Source organism: Citrus clementina, unplaced genomic scaffold (assembly GCF_000493195.1).
Source record: "Citrus clementina cultivar Clemenules unplaced genomic scaffold, Citrus_clementina_v1.0 scaffold_7, whole genome shotgun sequence".
Classification (NCBI taxonomy): Eukaryota; Viridiplantae; Streptophyta; class Magnoliopsida; order Sapindales; family Rutaceae; genus Citrus; species Citrus x clementina.
Window position 1 is genome coordinate 3188172 of NW_006262075.1, and position 12740 is coordinate 3200911.

The 12740-nt window shown below is 31.2% G+C and overlaps 1 protein-coding gene across 1 annotated transcript; it reads right to left on the reverse strand.

Moving 5' to 3' along the window:
- Positions 1-9153: 9153 nt before the first annotated feature.
- On the reverse strand, positions 9154-10075 carry LOC18036728. Its single transcript, XM_006425833.2, has 2 exons — positions 9576-10075; positions 9154-9361 (listed from the first exon to the last, which is right to left on the reverse strand). Exons 1-2 carry the CDS (start codon positions 9979-9981, stop codon positions 9273-9275), a joined length of 495 nt encoding a protein of 164 aa, XP_006425896.1. The 5' UTR covers positions 9982-10075; the 3' UTR covers positions 9154-9272.
- Positions 10076-12740: the final 2665 nt, after the last annotated feature.

The following is a 12740-nucleotide window of genomic DNA, read 5'->3' on the forward strand; positions in this document are numbered from 1 at the left end:
AGAACATAAATTAATATGTTGACTGATGCGTGATTAATAGTTATTTGTTTTTGGGAGATTTTTTTTTTCTTAACGCTGTACTGATTGAGTAGGCATGAGATGTCTATATAATTTTATTGTCTTATCAATCATGATACAAAGTTTTTATTTCAAATTAATTATGTTATGCATTGACTCTAACATTACATCACATATAACTTTTTTTTAAAGATTTTTCAACATTTTTATAATTTGTGATCGAAGTGTTATTCTTTTGACATATATAATTTTGTTACATGATTACTTTTGCGCGTATATATATATATATATAAGAAAAAAAAATTAATAACGAGTATTTTCTCTACAGCAATTACTGATCATTTCAATTTAAGTAATTAAGCTAAGATTTTATCATTTTCCTTATCTAGAGTTTTTTTTGTTAACTTAATAATATATATTTGATTCGCTTTTGGTAATTGATCGTATCAACAAAGTTTGGATACATGATCTATATCTTTGATTGAACTTTTTAACAGATTAATAAAATCAAAACTTCCGTCTTTAATTATTACTTGCCATTTTTCTCTCACAATTACAATTGAATTTCGTTCTCGATTTTCATTTGATAATTGTTTGTTTGTGAAATCGTAGAGAAATTAACGTATTGCTGCAACTATTGTGCCTATTCTTTAAAGCATTCACTCTTCTTTCGTTTGAAAAATTGTTTTTTTTTTTTTTTATATATATATTTAACATAACTCACACAACAACTAAGAATCTAAATCCCAAATTATGACCTTTGTAATGAGAATCAAAATCCGGTCCCATCGTATCCTTGCCACTTATTAGCTCAAACTCAAACGTGCCTATATCCATCCTCTTTGCCTGCAGCCTTTTTTTCAGAATTTATGATGTATGAACTTGGCCAAGAGCAATTGATGGGATATTTAATTTAGGTCACTTTCTTATGTATAATCATACTGGCCAAATTAATTAGCAGCTACAGATGCCACGTATATTGAAATTTTATGTGCACTGGTGGAGACCACCCATCTCAGATTGCTATATGAGGGCCAAACATTGCATCTTCTGCTCGCACAGTCGCACTTTGTAATTAATTTTTTTAATGATTTTGTCAAGCTGACGTTGATTCTTGAGAGAATAGTCACAGCAGATTGGATTCTGCCGAAGCACTGCAAATGCAATAGGCCATAGACCGTTGCTTCCATGTGATCTGCAGTGGCAAGCAATCTTTCAAACCAATATCCCTTCTTCCTGAAAATTTTCCAAAAGATAGTGATGGGCATGCCGGTCGGTTTTTACTTGAAAGAAATTGTAAAATTTTACGGAGTCTGACCAAAGCTGACTGACATTACTAGTTTTTTCACGGACAAGAGGCGATTGACTTGATCACTGTTCCTAGGGAGAAAATTTGTGGGAGATTGCGTGTGGTGAAATATTCCACTTCAAAAATCTGCTTGTTTGATTTTTATTGCTTCTACCTAATTTTTACATATTTACTAATGAATAGAAAAAATAAATAAATTCTTTTAACTTTTATAGTAAAGAAAAAAAATGTGTGAATGAGAAGTAAATATTATATTTAAAAAATATCTCTATAAAATAACATATTTCTTAAATTATAAAATTTAATTTTTTTTATTTTTATTTATAAGGATATTTATGTATAACTAAGTTTAATATATTTTTATTATAAAAATAAACAAGAAACTATTTATACTTAGATATTAAAAAAAGAAAAACAAACATGTTATTTTGATTTTCATTTATAAAATTTTTTAGACTTCAGGAAAATTCAGATTTATTCAAATTTAAAAAAAAAATTACTATCTTAGTAGGATCCACTGATGGTCTCCCATTAAAACCCACTAATAGATTCATGCTAAGATGATAGAGCAATCTTACACAAAATTTCCTCTTGTTTTTAAGATATCGGCAAGATTGATTTTCTCTCTCTCTCTTTTTTTTTAAAAATATATTGACAAACTAATATTCTTTATATACATTATTATTTATTTTTTGTTTTGGGGTAAAGATAGGGGAGTGAAAAGTTTAAATTTATTTTTAGTTCCTCTATATATATCTTTTAAGATTCGAATCCGAATAATCAAGTAGATAATCAAGTTCTTTGTGAACCAGTTTAGGATGGTTTTGTGTAAATTGTAATGCAAGTGTTTAGAAGTATTAGTGCTCCTACAATGCAGGAAAAGGAATGCAAGGGCATGACAGTTGGTATGCATCTGTGTTATCCTATTTATAGTTTTGGCAATTGGCAGTGTATTCATTGACTGTGATTCATTAACGTTGCAAGCTGGCTTTGAATTTGATATTCCAACTTTGATACAACAACACCCATTACATGCATATTATGTATATGTTGGTAACGTAAACTGTACGATGCTTCTTCTCACTTCTCATATATCAATCGTGTTCGGTTCGTTTATAATGATACCACGATTTGTTGGAATTAAATCCCCCGTCAACATTGACTTTTTTATCCCCTCTTTTTTTTAAAAAAAAAAAATTCTTTTATCCCTCCTCCACGTCTCTCTCTCTCTCTCAGAGAGACTCCTGACTTTATTTCTTTTATCTTCTCCTGTTTGGATTTTTTTTCTTTTATCTAACAATGTTTATTTTTTTTTTAAACTGCTTTTATCTAACAAATTAATACACTGACAAACACTTGGTCAAATTATTGAACAAAGAATGACAAATTAAAGATCCTGTCGTTTACTATTTGGAATTAATTCTGTCTGATTAATTCAAACTTCAACTGCCACTGGACCATACAGACGACGAGAAATTCAGGTACCTATAGGCTATAGCAAATCAGATTAAATAAACAAATTCATTTCCGAAACAAATTTCAGTCCAAATTAGCCTTTTATTATTAGGCTGCAGTTGTTGAAACTGAAGTAATTAAGGTGGCCCTGCGGCCGTGCATGGTAATTAACATGCTGCTGAAACGTGGGCTATTGACTAGTTAATTAATTATTAGGGTTCCAAGAAATTTGACCAGACAATTATTGCAATCTAAATTTGAAAAATGTAACACGGACTAGTATTATTATTAGGATCCCGCTATGTTACATTTAACGTAACGTACATCCACACACAGCACAGTTCTCGTGGTGAGGCCCATAATTGTTACTGTATGTGGCGTACATTACGTTAAACGTAACGTAGCACCAGCCTTATTATTATGTGGTGAATGCTTGTTTGTCCTCCACGATGATGATTAGAGAAATTTTGCAACTTGAAAAATCAGATTACTTGTCATCTTAGATGTAGAGATCTTTTGATTCATGAGTTCGTGTTTGAACAAAATTAATATTAAAAAAAATGTATATAATTTTTAATGACGGTAACAAACAATCGCTCTCATGATTATTCATTATATAATCGTATTGGTTGGAGGTGTGCGAACATTATGGCTGTCTGCAATTGAAAAATGAGAAGTTGTAGGTTGAAACTAACGGTGAGTCGGATTCGTCATTTTGAAAACATCACGAATACCACGTTACACGTAAATTGCTTGCACACGTGGACGGCGCACATAAAAATGAAATGACTCAGTTTTTTTTTTTTTAATATCATATGCAGTTAAGAAGAAATTATAATCTGAATTCCGAAGAAGTCATTCTCAGTTATTGATCTCCCCCTCCCTCCAACCACACACACAGAACTAATAGAACGGAAAATGATTAATGAACCCCCAAAAAAATAAAAATAAATAAATAAAATATGTATGGTTATAAGAAGAACCCATCAAATAAGGGACATTTTGATGGAACTACATGTTTGAACTTTGTAGAACGATACTCTAAGGTTGAGTGGTTTTGGGCTCTCTCTCTCTCCTAAATTACCGTACGCCTTAGCTATGAGGTTAGTGGTTCAAACTCTCACAAAATGTTTAACTTCCTTCCTCAAATTTAAGTGAAGACAATCTTCTTCTTTTCGAAATATAAATGGAGTTGACGTTTCTCGAATATTAGAGAGGGTTAAAATTTGGATAGTGCTATATAAAATTTATTGTAAACTACTAGTTCCAGTAATTATGTGATTGTAGATATAAGTTATATTCTCATATAATATGAATTGTAATCTAAACACTAGCGTCATATAATTCAAAAAAAAAAGTTATTACATGCCAATAAAGACTTTTCTTAGACAATACTTACAAACTAAGAACAACACTTAATTTTCCACAACCGAGATGATTTGATAAGATTAGGTAGGGGTGGTCGAAAAAATCAGTGTCTACCAAAGAATAAAACCGAATCACGTGTTCTAAAAGGTAGTAAAAATCGATTGATTTATTCAAAAGAAATCAAAAATCGAAAAATACAAAATACGGTTTGATTTATATATTAATCAATTCAGTTTGATTTATACAAAGTAATTAACGGAAAAAAAAAGGGAACTGAATTGGTAACCCAACCAAGTCAGCTTGATTTATATATTAACCAAAAACAGATCAGCTAAATTTAATTCTAAACGGAGTTGAACCGATCCGTGCCTATTAGGTCAAATTAAAGGGCATACACAAACTCGTTTCTATAATTGAATGGATAGGTAAAGCTGTTAATAAACGGACAGTATTAGTAATATATATTGACTGTCATGAAAACGTAGTTCCAAGGGCCAAAGCGTCTCCCTCTCCCTCGCTGTTACATACATAAATATAATAATATATACAAATTAGACTATTTAGTTTGCTAATATTAAAAAAAAAAAAAAGGTACGTACGTACAATGCTGACTACGTGATCGCTGTACTGATTCAAGGAAGTTGCAACTGTTTCATGGAAACTTTGGAGAGCCTCTAAAGTCCTGACCACGGCATCAACTCCTTCGTCGTTTTGTTGGAAGATCAAAGAGGCGATATATTATTTAGTTAATGTAGTAATCAATCAGACAGTAGCCAGCTACCAAAGTGTAATTTCACTACTGTTTCGTGTTTGAATGAATCCTTGTAGTTAGTTTTCTCTCTGATCAAATTTCAAAAGGTTAGGTGGTATCGACACTTGTTTGTCCTTTGGGCGATAGAATTAACCCCGTAATTACGAAGAAGAAGTGTTTCCATCTAATCTCTTGCAGACCAAAGCATGAGTTTGGCTTACATTGTCAAATTAAACAAACCGGCTGGTCAGAGTCCACGTTCTGGATTCTTCCTTCACCTTACTTTGTCGTCTTTATTCATTTTCTTTTTCTGCACTTTTAACTTCTTTTACTTGGACTCCGCTCTACATTCGTCGTGTCCACACTTCATTTAAAAAATTTTCTCACCCTTTAACGAGAATATTCTTATATACGTTTACAATATAGAGTGCACACTATTTTTTCCATTTTCTTTTATCTTTTGACGACTTTCAACAATTACAATTACACAAATAATATTACATGACGAGCGCTACTTTACAGCTGCTGTCAGGTGTAGTTTTCTCATGTGAATAATATTTATTGTGGACCTAAGTAAGATTCACAGTCAAGTTTGTAAGAGAGTTGCACCTTACAACAACAGTAAGGTAGCAAACTCCTATTACTTAATTAAAACGTATTAAGTATGAAAAAAAAAAATTATCTTAGAGAAACTTTTACAAAATAATATTGTTGGGATTAAGAAAAAATATTGCCTTAGAGAATTTATTTATTTACTTTGAAATATAGGAGTCTAATTATTTTTACAAATCATAGTGGGGTAACTATCATTTTTCCTTGGGGGTGTTCAGTGCTGACGATTTTTCGTTTTTCTTATGAATTATGAACAATATATGTTCTAATACTATGATTATACATATATAATTATGTTTTCTTTTTTTTGCAATTATAAAAAAATTTATGGAAACTTCAAAAATGATAGAAAGGTGTAATGAAATTGGAGCTTTTGAAAAAAAATGCGATAACCAGTAATCTTCTTAGTATTAATTGAATAAAACAAGTGTGAGTTTAGGGAGGCCCTTTACTATTAGAACTAACACATTGACCTCATGTATGTTCAGGGACGAGACAAGGAATGTTTTGTACATTGGGGTAAACTATCTTTTTTTTCTCAAATACAAACAAATCTTCAAGAAAGTTAAAGTGCTCAAAATATAATTAGACACTATTAATTGTGCCTTAGGAAGCTTCACAACATTGAAAAAAAAATTATCTTTACAACTTCGTTGGAAAGAGTATAGGAAATTTCTTAAATAAAATAAAATGGGAAAGAAGAAATTGGGGAAAATGCTGACAGAGGGTGTTTTTAAAAATTAAAACAATATTTGAGTGACAATTTTATAAATAGAACTATTTTTTTTCCTCCTAAAGTTTTGCCAAGTTAAAGTCCAACTTAGGTTGTGTTTTTTTTTTTTTAAATTTGAAATCTGAATAGATTTGAATTTATCTGAAGTTTGAATAAGTCTGAATGAAATTTTCTGAATGACATGTTTATTTTTTCCTTTTCAACATCTGAAGAGAAAATTTTAAAAGCTAGTTGTTTGACATAAATACTTTTTTAGGTGGTGCATATATTTGCTCCTCACAATTTATAATTTTCATAGGTTAATTAGTTTGGTAGCATTAAAAAAAACTATCATTGTTGATCTTAATTTAATTTTTTTTATTAAAAGATGTAATTATAACATCAAATTTTATTATAAAGTCAACATTGTTATTTTATTTTTGATTCATCACAATGGACAAAATTTGATTTGTTCAATATTTCAGTTTAGCTAATGTTATCATGTGAATAAAAATTTAAAGCAATTAAAAAAAATAACTTCAAGAATAATACAAAAATATTAGGTTTATACATAATATTGGAAATAAATGAACTGTTAAGGATATTTTTGAGATTTGAAATTAAAATTTTCTATTTAGACTTCAGACTTAAGATAAAAGTAGACTTTTTTATTTTTTCTATTCATATAAAATTATCTAAAAATAAGTGATAAGTTAAAAGAACAAACAAACTAAAATAAACAAATGTCTAAAAAAAAGTTAAATTCAGACTTCAGACAAAAAAACAAACAGCACCTTAGTCTACAAAGAACTACTCTACTATATATGTCATTATGATACTAAGCTGTGTATAAAATATTATTTACTATTATTTCGTGACACACCCCCTACCGCATTATTTAAAATAATTTTTAAAAATTTAATATGTGAAGCACTTTTTTTTTTTTTCTAAATATAAACATTAGATCTTAACTTTGCTATCCGTTTACTGAATATGCTAAAACTTTAAAAGCACCCAACTTATTAAATGCCAAGCTAGGCCGAAGTGTCTTAGGTCAAAATAGACCTTGGGTCTTGGCCCACAGTGGACCGAATTGTATTTTCAGTTAATTTGATCGTGGTGCGCATCTGCATGATTAGTTTTTGGGACCAGTTGCATGCACTATTGCCTGTCGTCACTGGGCTTTAGTCTTTAGTATTGATGCAGACAGAGCCTAGTAGTGGAACAATACTCTCTCTACTTTGTTCGGTCCCCGGGAGATTTTGCTCGAAAAGCTCTTGGCCAAATCGAATCCAAAATGATCAGTTTCTGCATTTGAATTCCCAGGAGATGTCCTGTCAAGATTCCCTCGATATGTATGATGCATTTACTTGTGAGATTGAGAAATTGGAATATGGAATCAAAATGATTGATGATGATGTTTTATGAACTAAATTAAAAAAGAGAATGTGAATCAAGTATTAGGAATCCGTATATTTTTAGAATTAGGAAATAAAATCTTAATTTCATAAGGGTGTGAATCAAGTTCTTATTTCGAAAACTACTTATTTTATTCCATTAAATTTTTATCATCACCAAATTATCCCAATTAAATAAAAAATAAATTGGAAAAAATCAAAATAAGTTTCATCAAATCCCTGCCTAAACGACTAAAACCATTGCCACCAAAACCCACTCATAGCGAGGCAGCACTCTTGTAGTCATCTGTGGAGCAACAACTGGTTTCCGATTGGCAATAGTAACAATAGTGACATGCTATTCGTCATTGCGCAATTGGATTTTGCTTGCCACCGTCACGCATCTGGTCGCCACGACCACCATCGTGATTTCATTGCCACCTCTGCCATGCATCTCTGATCGTCTTCACTGTCACTTCTTCTTCTTCTTCTTCTTATTATTATTATAAATACCAATAATACTAAGGACAACAATTAATAAAGGAAATCTTATTAATTCGTAATAAGAATACAACTCATTCTAATTCTAATTTCTATATTTCAAATAAACAATTTTTTCTAATGCTCATTTTAGCATGTTCTAATTTCAAATTGATAAATGCACAAATGGTGTTTTCATTTTGGAATGAATAAAATATTAAAAACACTCTTTTCAGTTAGTTTACACGTTGGAATGATTGAAATTCACACACTTCACTTTTTTTAAAAAAAAAAAAATCACTATGTATGTTAATATGGTTAAAAAAAAAGGACCCTATTTTGTGTAGTAAAAAGATATATGTTGAGGATCCAAAATAAGTGGAAGAAAGCCATATATTCAAAAGAGATGCATAATGTTCCTAGGAATCGAGGGTAGACAATACACATGCAACGACACAACATTTTTATAAAGGTTAATTCAACCCGTCATCATAGAACATAATTAGAGGATAGTTTTTAGCATGCAATTATAAAAGCTTTAATTCTGCCTGGCATCAATCAATATTTTAACTTTAATTTCATTATTCATTTTCCTTTCCTCTGATCAGCAAAGCAGATAGTACACAAAACCCTTGAAACCAAAAGGAAACAAGCAGTGTCGATCAAGCCAAACAACTAAACCCCATTGATTCCCATTATTATTGTTGTTAGTCTTATTATTATTAAGAGAAAAAGAAAAGAAAAAGAAAAGAGCTAGCTAACTTTAATTTCACGTTCTGTTTCCTCAACACGGTGCAGGCTATTCAATCAACACATCATGAAAAAATATCCTTTGACCTCTTGTCTATCAATCAAATATGCATCCTAGGTTGAAAGATCGATCCACTTAAAACCAAGGTTCACTTTTTCTTTTACTCCAACTCGATCCAAGGCAATTAAATCCGGCACCGGTTTGCATTTTAGTGATGGGGTTTTGGTAATTAATTATTTCTAACCAAACATAAATATACATTAAACGAAACTAATTAACATAGTCGGCGGGTGGAGCGAATCTAACAAACAAAACAAGTACTTGATGCTGATGTTCGGTTACTTTGACAACTCTGGTTCGGTTCAAAATTTACCCCATAACAAAAAGGCACATAGATAACAACACGATCATCATCGATATCAGGATGAAGAAAACTGCCGCACCGAGCAAGCCACCACCTGTGCCCATTGCCTCAATCTCGTCTTCACCGTCTGCGGATCATTCTCACCTTCACACGAACATATCAAACACGTATGATTTCAGTTTTCATGCAAAGAAAACAAATTAAGATAATTATTAGTAACAATAATAGAATCCATAATAATAACACAGATAGTCATATTTTCATCTATTTAATTGCAATCTTACAGGATGAAGACGTGTGAATTAATTAATCAACAAGAAATTTAAATGGTTGAGAAATAACGAAGATAATTAATTACCGGTGCCGAAAATGGTGTGAGGACTGCCAAGAGGAGAGAGCGTATCACAATCGGAGACCGTTGATAAAGATGGCGGCGTTGACTTGGAAAGGTAATGCTTGTTAACGGCATAATAAAGTTCCAAAGCAGGCAGAGTATCAGACAAGCGTTGATCAGCGGCGTCCTGATCAGGACCAGCGGGGGAGTCGAACCCAAACCCTAACTCAATACAAGCCTTGAGCTCATCAACATCCTCGTCTGTCACGCTCTTGCTCCTCTTGTTTTTAAAGTTTCCTTTACGTCTAAGCCACGCCTCGTCTCTGTATACATCAGGTGACCACGAGTGCTGCTTTCGTAACCCCTGCGACGCTGGCTGTGCTGTTGCTGGCGTTTGCCGTTGAAGGCGGCGGTTCTGCTGGTGGGACATATGCTGCGAAGGTCCGTCAAGGACCCCGCGCGGTGGGGTGGGTGAAGCTATGGCTGTTTTCTAACTTTTCAAAGTCTTTTGATTTTTTATTTTCAAAGGGTTTTGAAACGAAAGACGTTTGTTTATAGAGTGTTGGTGTGGTGGGGCTGAAATGTAAATACAGGCTATAATTTGGTCTTTAATTTATTGGTTCTCTGTCATCATGATCTGGCTTTTCCATTTTTATTCATCATACGGTTTCTCTTTCTCTTGCTTGTTCTAAAATATTGTTCTGTCTTTATTTTCTGCTTGTTTGTTTATTATTTACCAATTTTTCGAGACATTTTTTTAGGAAGTAAATTGTTAGTTTCTCAAGCAAATTACAATTTTTAATAATCTCGATCTTTTTTTCCTTATTTTTGAAGTCCCAAAACGTTAAATTTTACCTCTTCCATAACCTGGAAAGAAAACGAAATTTGCTCAATCATTACAATATCTCATCCTCATTTGGACTTTGGAGGGAATATATATGTCCTAAATTATTTTATTAGTCGTTATTTTTAAGGAATTATATGAAGGATAAATTGAAAAATAAATCTCCATCTCAGTTGGCGAGAATACAATTTTCATATGAATGCTTAAATTAATTTTAACTAATTAATGAATAAGATACGAAAACGATATTAAAGAGTGGCAAACATATCAAGCATGGATACAGCAAATCACTACATAATTTTTTTACGTATAGTGATGACAGCAATGATTATAAATATCGCGAAAAGAAAAAAAAAATCAATCAATAGATATATGGCGTTGAAAGGTTGGCCACCAAAATTGCACCATCTCTTTGTTGTTTAGTAGTGGTTACAACCTCAATTACAAACCTAGGCAATTAATGCCAATTTGCTTCTAAAACAATTTGTATTTATCATTTACCTCTATAATTGTCATAATACTTCTCACACCATTTATGTCAAAATTTTAGCATATGAACTCATCCAAAGTAGGGATTCAAAGTAAGCGTTACTCTAAGCAGAACCATAGTCAGGAATACAAAAAGAGAAAAACTCTAAAACAAGGCAAAAAAATCTTACAAAAGTAGATTGAAGAAATAGAAGTTAGGGAACACATTTGCATCATGATATAAAATTTTTTTAATTCCGGCACGCAGTCTTGGCCACCAAGAGAAATTATCACTTTAAAACATAACTTTTAAAAACTTGTCTATTAAATTAAGAATATATACTTATTTAGACCATATATTTTGGGTTAGGTGCTCAGTTAATTATTCTATTTTAAAAAATGCTCTGAGACAAACCCTGTTATTGAATATATAATACTCATGCTTTTATTTTTTTTTCTTTTCTTTTACAGTAATACCTTTACCGTAATTTTTTTAAATATTAATTAATTTATCTATAAGAATAATTAATTAACAATTTAACCTTAAAAGTAAAATACAAATAAATTTTAAATTTGTTGTTACTATTTTGCTTTTAGGATTATTTATTTGATAAACTAATGTTTTTATAAATAATTAGCAAAATTATCGCAAATGATTATACGTCATTTAAGGGTTATGTTGTTAAAGTAGAGGGGAAAAAAATAAAAATAAGGGCATGAGGTCATACATTCAATAAAAAGAACATATTGTAGAAATGGTAAAAAAGTTCGACCCAAATTTTAGACCGATTGACCCAATTTGAATTTTTTGGAATTTGACCTGAATTTAAGGATCAAAATTCGGGCTCGAGCTTAAAAATAAAAGCCTAATAAAATTCTGGTTAGGGTTCGGGCCTTAACCGACCTAATCCGACTACTTAAAAAAAAGTGTGTTTTATTTGAATTGTGTGTCTTTATTTGAATTTATACATTTTTTTTTGTTATTTATATAATTTTATGGTTGAGATGTTGATTAGAGTAATTTTTATATTTAATTTTAATATATTAGGGGAGGTAAATTTTAAATATTAAAAAAATTAAAAATATATTTGGTCAGGCTCGGGCTTTTGACCCGATTAAGGTCGGGCATGTGAAAATTCAGCTTTTTATTGGCCTCGGCCCTTTATTTATGTTGTCGATCAAACTTGGACTTGCTCTTCTTGGAGTATTTTTCAAAATATAAACATTAAACAAACATTTACCTAATACAAATAATTTTACAACAAACATTTTCCAATTTTCTTTTCAATTATCTTTGACTAATTTTTATTGTGACACTTCAATCTACTGTGTAGTTGGGGCCTCGGGTATCAACTTTCTGTGTCTCAATTTTTTAGGGTTCAAAGGTCAACAGAAGGAGAAAATTAGATGCGCCATTGATTGAGTTATCTTATGATGTCTTCAACTTTTCTTCGTCTTATTATTATTATTGTTTTTTTTTTATTTTTCAGTTGCTGTCAAGAGAAGCTACTAGCTTGTAGTTGTGGAAATGTTTCTTACATCATGCGGACGAAGTGCTTCTAAAATAAATAATTTGTTATATATCAATTATTTTATCATGAGTCGCATAGAACATTCCACATCACTGATTTTTCAAGCTTGATTTAGTCAGAATAATATTGGGCGACTTCCTAGTAAATCAATTTAAGTAAAATTTTGCTTCCGCCACCCCCCACAAAAGAAGTGGAACTTTTAAAAGAAAATCACCAACGCATCCCTGAACTGAATTTTGTCCAAGTGTAACTAACTTTTATCATTATAGACACGTGGGAAATTAAATCTGTCGGTGCAAATTATGGCACATGCAGAACCCTTCGGACGCTTGCTTAGTCTGATGA

Excerpts from the sequence above, each read along its gene's own strand:
- LOC18036728 (XM_006425833.2), bottom strand. The coding sequence starts at position 9,981 with ATGTCCCACCAGCAGAACCGCCGCCTTCAACGGCAAACGCCAGCAACA. Across the intron at positions 9,362-9,575 it reads TCACACCATTTTCGGCACCG|GTGAGAATGATCCGCAGACG; the intron begins GTAATTAATTAT and ends GTTCGTGTGAAG.